The 16,207-nt window shown below is 50.1% G+C and overlaps 1 protein-coding gene across 1 annotated transcript; it reads right to left on the bottom strand.

Moving 5' to 3' along the window:
* Window positions 1-1,551: 1,551 nt before the first annotated feature.
* On the bottom strand, window positions 1,552-12,513 carry UBE2L6 (ubiquitin conjugating enzyme E2 L6; the record flags this gene model as incomplete). The annotated part of the gene is made up of 4 exons (XM_079707752.1): window positions 1,552-1,703; window positions 5,294-5,480; window positions 8,471-8,566; window positions 12,487-12,513. The coding sequence occupies 4 exons, from the start codon at window positions 12,511-12,513 to the stop codon at window positions 1,552-1,554; spliced, it is 462 nt and encodes a 153-aa protein (XP_079563878.1).
* Between the last annotated feature and the right edge of the window lie 3,694 nt (window positions 12,514-16,207).

Raw genomic sequence — 16,207 nt, 5'->3', positions numbered from 1 at the left:
GCTAGTGGGGCCTGCAGTGATTCCCCTGACTCAAAGATACCCCATATTCTGTCTCTTAAAAGCCAGTGGGCTTCTAGGAGCCTAGAACCACTGCACCCAGCAAGCTCCTCCTTTGTAATCCCTCCAACCCTGGCTAGAGTTTTGGCTTGTTTTTGTTTTTCTGCTGCTCACTAGAGAGGAACCCTGGAGCTGAGTATAATTTCCCGCTAACAATCTTGTCTGGCTTTATCAGCCATTTGGAGCACGTGCGCTGATGAGAACAGTTCATGAAAAACACAAAAACAAAACCCAGCCAGCTTGGCAGTGCAGCTGGAGGGGTGGCCTCTGCCCTGATCAGCAGAGTGGACCTGGCAACCCACTGAAGCGCTCTGTGCCTTGGTTGCCTCCTCTATAAAAATGGGGATGTTACCCTTGTGGATGTGTCGACGACCGCTCAGGCCAAGGGTGGTCTAGTCCCTCACGGCCAGCTTTCCCCACAATGCTTGGGGTCACACAAGGCTCCATGCCCAGCGAGCCCTCAGCTGATGGAAAGCAGGGTCACACCTTTGGCTAGACTGCAGCTATATCCCCAGCCTCCTCTTCTCCCGATGAACCACCCGTCCCCTCAGTGAACACTCAGCTGGACTCCACAGTCCATCTGTGACTTTAATAGCTGGGCAAACACATGGTCTCCCTGGCTCCGTGGACTGGAAGCTGGAGGGGAAACACCTCCCCGCCTAAAGCCTGGTCCCTAGGAACCAGCAACCTAATGGGATAGCAAGTGGTTTAAAAACCGTGTAGTCAGGGGACCTCACCAGCAGTCCAGTGGTGAAGACCCTGTGCTTCCCCTGCAGGGGGTGTGGGTTCGATCCCTGGTTGTGTGGCCAAAAGAAAAATTAAAAGAAAAAAAACAACCAAAAAACCCCATGTAGTCAGATTTCTGGGATGGAGATTAGTTTCTTCACTTTATGATTCATCAGTGGAAGAGAAAAGGTTTTGCATCTCTACATGTTTATCAGCGGTCTGGCTGTTTTCAATCACTCAATCAGCAAAACACTCAACGTAAGTAGGAGTCCCTCATCCCTGTGCCCTGCCTCCCTCCCATACTCCCCCCTGCCCCTCTGCCCTCCTCGCACCCCCCATGCCTGGGCCCTCAGGGGATTCTGGTTGGCTGCTGGGCTCATCTCCCGTGAGCCGGCCTGCAAGGCAGCCCGAGTCTCTAAGGATCAGGCTTCCCACATCACAGAGCGCTGGAGAGCTGGCCTGCGACTCTGCAAACCTAAATGCCCCTGGCTCTGGGGCAGAGAAAGGAAGTGGGGAAAGCACACCTGAGGCCAGTGGGTCCACGTACCACACACATAACTGCGGCCCCACCACCACCACACACACACACATACACACACACACACGCACACGTGCGCACACACACACAAATGACTAATAATCTAAGAAGGAAAACTTGGAAGAAATGAGCAGGAAATGGACCACAAAGGGGCTCTGGCCCCTAGCCCATGACATGTGTCCGTCCATCACACAGAAAGCATCCAGTGCAGAGGTGGGTCAGAGGGTGAGTTAGAAGGGTCGGTCCACTCCAAACTGGAGGGTGAACTCTTTGGCCCTCCTGTTGAACAGCTCCGGGTCCTGGGTCAGCTGGTCAGCAAGCTCCAAGCGAAGGGGCTCCCCCAGCTCTGGTTTATTCACCAGCACGTTGAGGGCCTCCAAAACTGGGGAGAGAGGTCAGATCAGGACATCAGGATGGAAGGAAAAAAATCCTGGGAAGGAAGCGACGGCTGCCCACTCCCCGAAACATCACACTCACTCCTTGGGAGACCCCCTCCAGGAGGTTCCATGTCTTAGGATGACGCTGCAACCAAATGAAATGCCTCTCACCACATTCACTGATGATGCCCAAAGCCATAACCAGTTACATCAGTGCTTTTCAAACTATGTTTCACGGTGTCACAGAAGCTACCCATCATGGGGGTTGGTGAGATAAACAGGGTTTCTGGGTTCTATTCCCTTTTCAAGAAGAAACACTTTGCTCTTCTCTGTCGTGTTATTAGGATTCCAAAACAACTTTTATTTGGGAAAAAGGATTCTGAGGCTCAAGACTGGAAACCACTACTGCCCCGTGGCTGGAAATCTTTCACGAGCGACTTTGGAAACCTGGTGAAGGCAGTGGCCCATCTCCCCAGGCACATGCACATATGCATACACACAGACGTGTGGTTCTGGGTTCAGAGCGTTTCGCCGACCTCCTGAAGCTCATCCAAGGACCAGTCCTCCCCATCCCCGCCCCCAGGATTCTTGTTTCCAGGGTTAAGAACTCCCGAGCTGGTCCAGAGGCAGGATTGATCGCACACTGATTACGTCCATAGGCTCTAGAGCCATAGTGTGCACTGTGGTAGCCACCAGCCATGCGTAGTTATCTCAATTTAAATGAATGGAAATTCACTACAATTAGGAATGCAGTTCATAGTCACATCAGCCGCATTTCAAGTGCTCGAAAGCTACACGTGGCTAGTGACCGTGGCATTGGACAGGGCAGCTATAGAAGGATTCCATCACCACAGAAAGTCCTGCTGGACGGTGCTGTTCCAGAGTCACCCAAGCAGGCTCCGAATCCCAGCTCTGCCACCTGCCAGCTCAGGCAAGTGCTTCTCCTCTCATATGCCTCGGTGTCCTTAACTATTAAATGGAGCTAATGAGAGCACTGTTTCAGGGGGCTTCTGAGGGGATTAAATGAAGTTGGTAGGTTAAAAATGGCTGGTGTCCCTGGGTTAGAAAGTTCAAGCTCTCAGTGGTGCAGGGACATGTCTCAGGCCAGGTCCTCAATGGCTACCCAGCTCCATCTTTGTATGCCTGAACTATGATTACTCCATTATAATTTCAATTTGTCATCAATGGATAGATACCAAAAACATAATATGGAATAAAAAAGTGAATTTTTATACCGGAGAGGGTGTGGAGAAAAGGGAACCCTCCTACACTGTTGGCGGGGAATGTAAATTGGTGCAGTCACTATGGAGAACAGTATGGAGGTTCTTTAAAAAACTAAAAGTAGAGTTACCATATGGTCCTGCAATCCTACTCCTGGGCATATATCCAGAGAAAACTCTAATTCAAAAAGATACATGCACCCCAATGCTCAAAACAGCACTATTTACAATAGTCATGGAAGCAGTCTGAATGTCCATCGACATATGAATGGATAAAGAAGATGTGGTACATATGTACAATGAAATATTACTCAGCCATAAGAAAGAATGAAACAATGCCCTTTGCAGCAACATGGATGGATCTGGAGATTATCGTACTAAGTAATGTAAGTCAAACAGAGAAAGACAAATATATGATATCACTTGTATGTGGAATCTAAAATACGATACAAATGAACTTATTTACAAAACACAGACGGACTTAGGGACATAGAAAACAAACTTATGGTTACCATGGGGAAAAGGGGGGGAGGAGGGATAAATTAGGAGTTTGGGATTAACATATACACACGACTATATATAAAACAGATAAACAGCTAGGTCCTACTGTATAGCACAGGGAACTATGTTCAATATCTTGTCATAAACTATAATGGAAAAGAATAGGAAAAAGAATATATGTACATAAGTATAACTGAACACATGTGCATAAGTATAACTAACAGAACATTGCAAATCAACTATACTTCAAATAAAAAAGTGAACTTTTGGGACTTCCCTGGTGGTCCAGTGGCAAAGAATCCGCCTTACAATGCAGGGGATGCAAGTTCGATCCCTGGTCAGGGAATTAAGATCCCACATGCCATGGGGCAACTAAGCCTGCGCGCCACAACTACTGAGCTTGCGCGCTACAACTACTGAGCTTGCACACCTCAACTAGAGAGCCTGTGTCCGCGAACTACACAGCCCACGCACTCCGGAACCCACGTGCCACAACTAGAGAAGAGAAAACCCACACGCCATAACTAGAGAGGAGCCCGCACACCACAATGAAGAGCCCGCGCACTGCAAGGAAAGATCCTGCATGCCGCAACAAAGATCCCACGGGCCGCAACTAAGAGCCGATGCAGCCAAAAATAAATTAAATGAATAATAAATAAATCTTAAAAAGAAAAAAAGTGGGGCTTCCCTGGTGGTGCAGTGATTAAGAATCCGCCTGCCAATGCAGGGGACATGGGTTCCATCCCTGGTCCGGGAAGATCCCACATGCCACGGAGCAACTAAGCCCGTGCACCACAACTACTGAGCCTGCACTCTAGAGCCCGCAAGCCACAACTACTGGAGCCCACGCGCCACAACTACTGAAGCGTGCGTGCCTAGAGCCCATGCTCTGCCACAAGAGAAGCCACTGCAATGAGAAGTCCGTGCACCACAACGAAGAGTAGCCCCCGCTTGTCCCAACTAGAGAAAGCCTACGCGCAGCAACGAAGACCAAACACAGCCAAAAATTAATAAATATATAAATAAATTTGTTTTAAAAAAAAGAAAAACGTGAACTTTTAAAAAATGGCATGTGGGAATTCCCTGGCAGACCAGTGGTTAGGACTCTGAGCTTCCGAGCTTCCACTGGGCTGGGGGCCCACGTTCAATCCCTGGTCAGGGAACTAAGATCCCACAAGCTGCAAAACCCAGCCAAAAAACAAAAGGCATGTGAAGCTCTTAGCACAGTGCCTAAGTGCCTAATTAAGTGATGTATATTATCATTGTTAGGCCAGTCCCCTCAGCTGTCATTTAGGGCACTGAGCCCTGGAAAGGAACAGACTTCACCAAGGTCCCCAGATAGGGCATGTGGCCTTCTTATCCCAAACCCTTCCCTCTATAGCCCAGCTGCTTCTCTTTCTCTCTCCCCTGACCCAGAGCAATGCTGCTCTTTCCCACCTGCCCAGGTATGAGAACAGAGGCAGGAGCAGGTCAGCCAGCCCAGGATCTCAGGACACATCCCTTCTATCTGACGACAGGCTCAGCTGAGACTCACAATTTTGTTTTTTGTTTTTTTTGTTTTGTTTTTTTTCTGTACGCGGGCCTCTCACTGCTGTGGCCTCTCCCGCTGCAGAGCACAGGCTCTGGACGCGCAGGCTCAGCGGCCATGGCTCACGGGCCCAGCCGCTCCGCGGCATGTGGGATCTTCCCGGACCGGGGCACAAACCCGTGTCCCCTGCGTCGGCAGGCGGACTCTCAACCACTGCGCCACCAGGGAAGCCCAACTCACAGTTTTTAATCTCCTTTCTTCTGGGCTTTTCTAACTGAAAATCGGTCCCATGACCCCCTCCCCCATCCAGTCCAGGTCCCTCCCTCTAGGCAGGGCCCAGGCCCACCTTGGCAGGTCTTGGTGAAAGGCTTCCAGTTCTCCTTGCTGATGATGGGCAGGCACACCCGCCCGCTGCTGTCCACATTAGGGTGGTAGATCCTGGTTGTGAATGTCACTGTCGGAGGCTTGAATGGATAGTCCTCAGGGAAGCTGATGCGCAGGTTGAAGGCCTTGAGGTTGTAGGGAGGTTTCTCCTGTGCAAGAGAGGGATCAAGCTCTGTGCTCATTTTCCTTCTAGGGCCTGGATCCGGTTTCCCCCTCTCCCTGCCCCCACCCCAGGGTCCCAGGCATCCTCTGCTTCACTCCTAGGAAGAATCATGAATGGCGACATGCCGCAACACAAATAAACTCTGAAGGCATTGTGCTAAGTGAAATAAGCTAGATCCAAAAAAAAAAAAAAAAAAGAACAAATATTGTGTGATTCCACTTATGTGATGTACCTAGAATAGTCAAATTCATAGACATAAAATAGAAAATTAGTTACCAGATGCTGGAGGGAAAGAGGGATGGGGAGTTAGTGTTTAATAGACACAGAGTTTCAGTTCTGGAAGATGAAAAAATTCTAGAGATGGATGGTGGTGATCGTTGCACAATCATGTGAGTGTACTTAGTGTCACTGAACTCAGAACATAAAAATGATGAGGATGGTACATACTGTTATGTGTATTTTACCATGTTAAAAGAAGAAAATAAGGAACTCGGAGCTGGAGTGACCAGTTGCCAGGAGCCAGTAGAAGACCCCAGCAACCAGAAGGCTTTCCTGGGCATCTACTCTGTGCCACCCTGTGCTAAGGGCTCCACACACATTAGCCCATACAGCACAGTGGAGGGGTTATGTGGACTTTGGAGCCACCCTGCCTGAGTGTGACTCCTGACTCTGCCACGTCCTAGCTGTGTAACATCAGGCAAGTAACTTAACCTCTCTGTGCTTTTTCCATATGGAACAAAGAACAGACTTCTTCATAGGGTTTATGTAAGAATTAAGTGAGCTAATTTATGTTAAGAGCTTAGAGTAGGGCCTGGCACATGGCAAGCACTATGTACATGTCAGCTATTAGGATAAGTATTATGAAAACTCATGAGTATTAGCATCTCCACTTCCAGATGAGGAAACTCAAGTGTAATGTATATAAGTAACTTGCCCAGGGCCACAGTGACAGTGCTAGGATGGGAACTCAGCACTGTCAACTTGACTTCTCCACACGTGGGCAGTACTCTACAACCCTAGTGGCGAGGAACCTCAGGACTTGGGTGACCCCAGCATAGAGCACAAGGGCCTTCAGGCTGGTTCCAAAGCTCCAAATCCTTCCAGAATCTTCATGATAGAGAAGACAGGACAAAGACAGTCAGAATGACACAGGTATGCAAGCGTAGAGTCAAGGTTTTAAGAAAGCTCCTCTTCCTTAGCAGAAGGCAGAAAGGAAGCCATAGGGGTCTTGGGTGTGTCTGAGATAAGAGCTGGAGCAAATGCTGGGCAGATAAAGAAAATGCCTTAGCTTTCATGTTTTCGATAATAAGAAGAGGCTGGGACCTGGGAAGGAGACACAAGCCACGGGTGAGGCCTCAGAAAAGGACGAGAGAGCGTCTGTGTGTCCTTCTGCAGGGGTTGCAGGCTGGGCTGCCCGGGTCTTATGAGAGGAAGGAGGTGGCGGAGCCGTGAAGCTGAGAGCCCTGGGTCCTGGGAACCCATCCTGGCTCCGCCTCGAGCTTGCTGTGGCTTTGAGCAGCTCTGGGGCTCAGTTTCCTCATCTGTAAAGATGAGGAAGTTGGACCAGACAGAGGGCTTCACACTGCACCTTAGGGTCAGCTGAGAAAGCCCACTTCTTCCGAAGTCCTGAGGTAAATAAAGCATTTTGTTATTCTTCCAGCCCAGAGCAGGTGTGGTGGACTGTTTTAACCCAGCAGCCCATAGGACATGACAGAGGGTCAAGGGTTGCCCTGACTCAAGCCTTTCTCCATTGTTCTGGGCTACAGGTCAGTTGAAAAAGAAGACGGCACAGGGACTTCCCTGGTGGTCCAGTGGGTAAGACTCTGCGCTCCCAATGCAGGGGGTCTGGGTTCGATCCCTGGTCGGGGAACTAGATCCCGCGTGCATGCTGCAACTAAGAAGCCCGCATACCGCAACGAAGATCCCACGTGCCGCAACTAAGACCCAGCACTGCCAAAATAAATAAATAAATAAATTTTTAAAAATAAAGGAAAAGAATATGGCACAACCCAAGCCATTGCCTTGTCAGTAAGAAGTCCAAATCCTAAATAATCAAATGAATTGTTCCCATTAAATTCCAAAGAGCTAATAAAAAGCTCAATTGTTTTCATTTTTATTTCCAAGTATCCAAAGGTATATAGATGAACTTCTCAAAGAAAATATCTGTGGTCACTAATAATTAGATGATACAATAGACATCTTGCACTTTGATGGGTCCTTTGGAATATTACTTTCAAAGGGAGATTCTACCGAGATGATCTTTAATAATAAACAGAGAAAAAGCAGAATAGTAGAGATGAGTTATCTGTGTTGTCATATGTAACAATAATTTTCTGAAATACGATTTTTTTTTTTTCTTTTGCGGTATGCAGGCCTCTCACTGTTGTGGCCTCTCCCGTTGCGGAGCACAGGCTCCGGACGCGCAGGCTCAGCGGCCATGGCTCACGGGCCCAGCCGCTCTGCGGCATGTGGGATCTTCCCGGACCAGGGCACGAACCCGTGTCCCCTGCATCGGCAGGCAGACCCTCAACCACTGCGCCACCAGGGAAGCCCCTGAAATACGATTTTTAAAAGAGAACAAAACACATTTTAGGTCTGAGGCAGCAAATTCTGCCAACTGTGGGAAACAGGAACTTTATCCCTATCCTTTGACAAAGACCCAACAGATCTTTTCCTCTTTTTCTTTTTCATTTTTTTTTTATGCCCTTTGTCTACTGAAGCTTCCGTGGTGGGCTTGGTAGCTACTGGCTTGCAGAAGGGTCTCTTACTAAATCCAGAAGGCTTTTAGCCTCTTCATCAGTCGGCCTGAACCTCAGAAGCAATCAATCCAGAGAGAGACCCCCTCTGCCAATGATAACCTCCAGTGAAAAACAGGGTTCGAAGGCAGGGCAGATTCATGCCCAGTCCTAACCCTCCCTGCCCAGGCTCCTGGCCTAAGTGGCCCCAGTCCCAGGCCACGGTCCTGTGGGAACTCACAGGCAGGAGGAGAGCGTGCCACACCAGCACGTTGGCATCATCGCTGAACAGGTTCCGCAGGTACCTGGGGAGCTCCTTCTGAAGGTCCTCCAGCTCCTGCAGGGGGACAGAGCACGGGTGGTTGGCCTAGTCTCCCCGACTTCAGCCCCCTTCCCCTGCCCCCCAGCACACTGTCCAAGTCCCAAACAGGACCGCCCAGGGGACAGAAGCTGGCAGAGTCATAGAGTCATAGAGAGTCATTTACTGAGCACTTGGTATGTGTCAGGCACAGTGCTCAGGGCTTGGAGTGAATCACCCAAGTTTAGCCTCACCCCAGCTCTGTAGGTACCAGGTGGAGGGAACATGCACATCACTGCTTCCAGATGCTACAACTTGGGAGTAAACTCTCTTAGGAGCCTTTTCTCCTGAAACCAAGGTACTTAATGTCTGTCCTCTTGTCCTCTTCCTAGAGAGTCACAAGGTCCTCCTTCCCTTCCATAATGCCCAGTATGACGATGTGCCTTTACAGTGCTCAGGGCAGAACAGGCAGCAAAGACATCACCCTGTGCCTGTCAAACTGCTCCAGACCAGGCCTGGGGAGGGGAAATGACTCAGGCAGACCATAGCACAGCAGAACTCTACACACCAAGCAGAGAAACAAGAGGACAAGCAGTGACTCTCTTTCCCAGAAAGGTGACCCAGTCACCTGGACATCACTGGGTTCCCCCAACAGCCCTCTCCTCAATAGCATCCTCTATTGCCACTTGACTAAGACATGGCCCAGCCCTCGAGAACTTCATTGGAGTAATGGAAGAAACACGGATGTGACTATGTGAATAACATGTGGACACATAATAGGGAAGGAGAGGAGAGGGCAGCAGGAAAGCTTCACGCAGGGTGACACTGTGAGCTGGGTCATGCGGAATGAATAAGAGTCTACCATGCAGAGAACTGGAGAGGTACCAAGGCAGAGGGCCCAGTAAGAGCAAATGTATACGGTGCATCCCATGCAAGATTCATAGTTATTATGGGAAAAGGGCTCCACGGTCAAGTACACTGGGAAACACTAGGCTAAACAGACTTCTTTCCTACAGGACTTCCCAAAGCCTTTAATACGTTACTGTGTGTTGTGATTCTCCAAGGTATGAGCCGAAGCGTGCAGTACTTCTCAAATGTATTAGACCAAAGAACCCCTCTCTCCATTTTGGGGTCCATCTTGTGGAACAATAGACTTTAAAAATATATATATTTCCTTTTCTTTTTTAAAAAAATTTTAAAAATTGAAGTATAGTTACTGGACAATATTATATGTTACAGGTGTACAATATAGTGATTCACAAGTTTTAAAGGTTATACTCCATTTATAGCTATTATAAAATATTGGCTACATTCCTCATGTTGTACAATATATCCTTGGGGCTTATTTTATACCTAATGATTTGTACCTCTTACCCCTCTACCCCTATGCTGCCTCTCCGCACTGTAATAGACCTTTAAATAAAAACAGCGGGGCTTCCCTGGTGGTGCAGTGGTTAAGAATCCGCCTGCCAATGCAGGGGACACGGGTTCGAGCCCTGGTCCGTGAAGATCCCACATGCCGCGGAGCAACTAAGCCCGTGCACCACAACTACTGAGCCCACGTGCCACAACTATTGAAGCCCGGGCATCTAGAGCCTGCGCTCTGCAACAAGAGAAGCCACTGCAATGAGAAGCCCGCGCACCCCGACAAAGAGCAGTCCCCGCTCTTCACAACTAGAGAAAGCCCGCGCGCAGCAACAAAGACCCAAAGCAGCGAAAAATAAATAAATAAATACATTTATTTTAAAAAAAACAGCAACAGATAAAAAGACATTCAGGGAATTCCCGGGCAGTCCGGTAGTTAGGACTCCACACTTTCAGTGCCAAGGGCGTGGGTTCGATCCCTGGTTGGGAACAGAGATCCTGTAAGCCACACGGTGCAGCCAAAATAAAAATTTTTTAAAAATAAATAAAAGTCTTTTTTTTAAAAGACTTTCAAGGGCAGGTCATATTTTTCTGGAACACCAAATGGTATAAAGCAGTGGTTCTCAACTGGGGCGTTACTTTACCTACTTGCCCCTGGGACATTTGGCAATGTCTATGACCATTTTTGGCTGTCACAAACGGAGGAGTGCTACTACCATCTAGTGGGTAGAGGCCGGGGATGCTGATAAACACTCTACAGAAAATTATCTGGCCCAAGATGTCAATAGTGACAAGGCTGGGAAACCCTGGTATAAACAAAGGCAGAGAGAAAGGTCCCCAAAGCCAGTCCACAGCTGGGGAGAGGTCCCTTCACACTGAGCACCATCTAAACTTTCTCTGCCCCCAACATACAAACACACCCTTATCTCCTGTTTCTTATCTTTCCATACTCCAACACTGTTCATGCCAACAAACTGCTTCTTGCACCTTCTGCCCAGAATCTATTACCCCTCATTTATCTTTTACCCCAAACTAGAAGCATCTGCTACTACAAGTCCTAGTTCCAGTATCATCTGTGACTCTTCAGCAAGAATGAAGCCCCAGGTTGAACAGAGAAGTTCTGGAATAGACATTTTCCCCAAGTTTACTATAACTGGAAGAACTTGGATTTTACCGGTTGTATATGAGTTCTCTCAAGACTTTCCCAAAGCCTGGGGATGCTGAAAGCCAAGCTAGGACACACAGTTCGTTCCTGAGGCCTGTTAGGAAATCATCTGACTCAGAGGAACAGAAAATGAAAGTAGGGAAGCCACTGAAAGAGCCTGTGGGTTGGAGCCCCACCAATCTGGGCTCTAATCCCAGCCCCATCACTCCCTACTGGGTGACCTAGGACAATCAAGTTATTCTCTCTGAGCCTCAACTTCCCCATCTGTAAATTGGGGGTATAGGACTTATCTCACAGGGTTGCTGTGAGAATGAGATGAAATAACTAATGTAAACTACCTGGCATTAGTGGTGCCAGTGCTATAAATACTGGCTCCTAGCTCTTTCCCACTTGGCTGGAAAGACTCTCTGCCCTATTTTGCTGCCTACGTCCAGATTTCAGTCCTTCTGGGCTGAGCCTGCTCTGGGTGCCGCAATCTCAGATCATTTTCTTCTCAGAGGCTGAGGGTAGCACCCCCTCTTCACCCCCCTCAAGCCTGCACACAGGAGGGGCACTTCTGAGAGCCTCAAAGCCTGAGAGGTGTCCAACCCAGGATTGCTCTACCTTCCCCATCTATCTCCAGTCCCAGCCACATCTCAGTCCTCCAAACACCTTGGGTTTTCCTACCTCCTGGGGAAAATCGCCCCCTCCCCATCCTTCCCGACCTCATTTCAAATTGTGTCTCTGATCGGAATGAAAGCTCAGAAGGGGTAGGTTTGTTTATCTCTGCCTCCTTATCTCCTAGAACGGGAGCCAGCATATAGGAGGCATTCAACAACATTTGTAGAACTAATGAATACATGCCACCTACTCCAGGACACCTTCTAGGTTCTCCCTGGCATCTTTTCCTCCCGAGAATACCCTGAGAACGTTGCTTTCAACTCCCACTCAGCATCGCATACTTCTCGGGACTCTAATGTGGGTACCAAAATATGGGGCGGGCCATGGGCTATTCCAAGACAAGGACCTTGTCCCGGTTATCTCTGTTCAAAAGGCACCTGCCACCACCCCCAACAGAACGCCTGGCTCCAAAAAAGACGCCAAGGAACCGACTTCCCGCACCTGAGACGCACGTAATTGTTATCAAAAGTTTCTGGCAGAGAAATGAAACTGAAACCAATTTGGGGGGAGGTGGCTCATCCCCATCCCCAGCACAGCTCAGGGAGCCAGCGACACCCCAGCTCGACACGTCCTCACCTCCCCAAACTCCAGCTCTGGCCCCTCTCGTAGACCCACTCTTCCACTGGGGAGGGGGCAGGGATGCAGGGATTCAGCCAGCCCTGGTACCCAGACAAACAAATGCGCTCGGAGAGCTGGAGGAGGGATGGAGGGAGGACGAAATAGAAAGTCACCGGAACCGTGACAAAGGGGTCATCCTACTCGCGGTTACCTTCGCCACCCGCTTGCTCGCCGTCATCTCGGGACCGAGTGTGAAGCTCCAACGGACTCCAGCTAGAGTGCGCACCGGACTGCGAACTCCGCGCGCCCCGCCCCGGGGACACCACCTCCGGGAGCCCCGCCCACTTTCCGTTCCACCCGCGGGGACCGGGTTAACCCGCTCCCCACCGCCTCGGCTGAGACTGCGAGGCCACCGAGGGAAGGGCCCGCCCGGTCCCTGGGGCGGTGGGCTCGGATCCCCGGAGCTTGAGCTCTTTTGTCGTGAGACCAGGCGGGCCTCGGAGAGCGCGGCGTTGCCGGATCCCGGCGTCCCGCTAGGGGGCGCCCTGCACCAGGCAGCGAGCGCGAGGGGGCGCGGGGCCGGGGTCCGCCCATCCGGGTTCTAGTTCCAGCTCCGCCGCTAGAGGCCCAGCCGGGGGCTGCAGCATCTCCATTAGGCCCCTCTCAGCCGCCGCCCCGAACACACACTCGCTCTAAGCAAATACAAGATGCTCGCTATGCACGCTCAGCTCCACGACAGGTCGCTCGAGGGCCTCCGCCGTCAGACCGCCGCCCTAAGCCCCTCTAGCGAATTCCCAGAGCCCCCTGGGCAAATCATTTCCCCTCTCTGGGCCCATGTGCCCCATCTCTAAAAATGGGCGGAAGACAGCGTAGACTATATCCCCGACAAGGACCCCTCCCCTGGCAGCTTGGGATCCTTTGTGCTGTCCAGCATTCGCTCGTGGAACTGCAGACGTTTCTCCCAGGTGACTTCTTGATGCAGAGCACCGCAAGGGGGCGCTATTGGATCCGTTCTCTTGCTTTGGGGTTTGGTAGACCCTTCAATCCTTTACTAGGTTTGATACTTAGTAAGTGCCTACTATATGTTAGATTTGGGAGACAGTTGGGGTGTTGGGAGCCCCAAGATGGACTTAAGGGGCCTGCTTTATTTTACCATCAATCCATTACGAACTGCAGGCCTACTGTGTGCCCCAAAACACAACCCGGAGTCTCCACCTCTGTCCAAGAGCAGAGGGCCTTTCCCCCAGCACAAAGCTGAGGCCACTGTGCACTAGCAGCCCCAGAGCATGGAGCAGCATCTGGGGAAGAATCTCCTAGTAATGATGAGACTCTTTGGGAGGACTGAACCCATCTTCCTCACCCCCATCCCCAGTCCAGAGGAGGAAGGAAATCAGAAAATATTTTGAGCACATATTTTGAGTTCTGAGCTCACGACCTCGCTTACTTTTTTTTTTTTAAATCAATTTATTTATTTGGGCTGCGTTGGGTCTTCGTTGCTATGCGCGGGCTTTCTCTAGTTGTGGCGAGCGAGGGCTACTCTTCGTTGTGGTGTGTGGGCTTCTCATTGCAGCGGCTTCTCTTGTTGCAGAGCACGGGCTCTAGGCACGCGGGCTTCAGTAGTTGTGGCTCGCGGGCTCTAGAGCGCAGGCTCAGTAGTTGTGGCGCACGGGCTTAGTTGCTCTGCAGCATGTGGGATCTTCCCGGACCAGGACTCAAACTCGTGTCCCCAACATTGGCAGGTGGCTTCTTAACCACTGCGCCACCGGGGAAGTCCCCTCACTTACTTTTTATCTAAGTGTGTTGGAACCAAGCAGCTTCTCTGCTCAGATGTGGGATGTACTGTATTTGCAAAACGATTAATTCTGTTTAATTCAATTCTGGAAACTTTAACTGGGCTTCGGCTGCTGCTACTGCTTCTTCTGCTTCTTTAGGCCCCGCAGCGGCTTGTGGGCTCTTAGATCCCCGACCAGGGATCAAACCCCGGGCCCACAGCAGTGAAAGCACCAAGTCCTAACCACTGGACCACCAGGGAAGTCCCAAACTGGGCATCTTCTATATGCCAGAAATGAATAGGACACTGTCCACAATCCCTTAACGTAGGTAGCAATGAAGGAACTGAGGCGTTTGAACCCACCTCTGGTCATTCATCTAGTTAATAGCGTTTACTACAGAGTGCCAGGCACTGACCACAATGAGAAAGTGGGGTCTCTGCACTTGAGAAGCTCTCTGACTATTGGGACAGAGAGAAAGAATGCAGCCCCTGCATTTTTAATGCAAAGTGGTCAGCATTAAGCTATAGGCAATCAACTGATGCTGTGGGAGCTGGGGTCACTGGATCCAGCCTCAGAGAGGGGCAGAGGCTTCCTAGAAGAGATAAAGATCCAAGTGAATTGCAAGCACGATGAGTTAGCTAGAATAGAACGTGGGATGAGGGTGTTCCAAGACAGCATGAGCAAAGGTGCCTGGCTGTGAATATGGAAACTCAAAGTGGTTCCGTAATGTGGAGCAAAGTCTGTCCTCCAATCTGTGGTTTGCCTTCCTTTCTCTCACAGAAGCCCTGAGGCCCCAAAGTGAATTCAGAATCATGGACTTAGCCCAGCCTCCCCATCCTGGGGTGGATCCCAAACCCTTACCCAGCTGGGAGGCCCACAGGTGTGGCCTTCACATTCTCACACAAGGCAGACCTTTGTGTGTCAGAATGAGCCCTATTAGACCTGGATTCTAGTTCCACATCTGCCCCCCAGTGCAGCATGGCCTTTGGTGAGCTGTGGAAACTTCCACCTGCTTCCCAGGACCACTGTGAGGCTAAGCTCACAGCCCCGGAGGAACTTTGAAAACTGTAAGTCTGATGCTGAAATCTCAGCCTTTGTACACCGGTGCCTAATCGAATCTCAGAGACAGAGTTTTGGGTGAAGTTAAAAAGAAGAGCTTCAGGGCTTCCCTGGTGGCGCAGTGGTTGAGACTCTGCCTGCCAATGCAGGGGACACGGGTTCGAGCCCTGGTCTGGGAAGATCCCACATGCCGCGGAGCAACTGGGCCTGTGAGCCACAACTACTGAGCCTGCGCGTACTGGAGCCTGTGCTCCGCAAGGGGAGAGGCCGCGACAGTGAGAAGCCCGCTCACCGCGATGAAGAGTGGCCCCCGCTTGCCAAAACTAGAGAAAGCCCTTGCACAGAAACGAAGACCCAACACAGCCAAAAATAAATAAATTTATTAAAAAAAAAAAAAAGAAGAGCTTTAGGGCTTCCCTGGTGGCGCAGTGGTTGAGAGTTCACCTGCCAATGCAGGGGACACTGGTTCGTGCTCCGGTCCGGGAAGATCCCACATGCCGCGGAGAGGCTGGGCCCGTGAGCCATGGCCGCTGGGCCTGCGCGTCCAAAGCCTGTGCTCCGCAAGGGGAGAGGCCACAACAGTGAGAGGCCCGCGTACGGCAAAAGAAAAAAAAAAGTTCTTATCACAAGAAAAATAATTTGTAACTTGCCTTACTGATTGTGGCGATCATTTCCCAGTACATACAAACAGTGAGTCATTATGTTGTACAGCTAAAGCTAGTATGTCAATTATATCTCAATAAAATTTTTTTAATAAAGATATACCCCCAACAAACTCTAGGTTTGACTTATTGTCTGTTTATTGTAAGAATAAAATGAGATTAGGGAATTCCCTGGCGGGCCAGTGGTTAGGACTTGACACTTTCACTGCTGAGGGCCTGGGTTCGATCCCTGGCCGGGGAACTAAGATCCTGTAAGCGAGAGATGTGGCCAAAAAAAAAAAAAAAAAGAACAAAATGAGACTGTATACATGAGGGGCACCTTGAAGATACCAAAGCACTTTACCTGTTTATAATGCAGAGTTCTGGACCAAAGGTTCAAGTTGTTCAGAAGGGGCCAGGACCCTTCAGAGCGTCTTTGAGGGGAAGATTGGGTCAGAAA

The sequence above is a fragment of the Hyperoodon ampullatus genome (assembly GCF_949752795.1).
Source record: "Hyperoodon ampullatus genome assembly, chromosome: 7".
NCBI lineage: Eukaryota > Metazoa > Chordata > Mammalia > Artiodactyla > Ziphiidae > Hyperoodon > Hyperoodon ampullatus.
The sequence above is the reverse complement of the archived record's forward strand: the minus strand, read 5'-3'. Positions and strand labels throughout refer to the sequence as shown.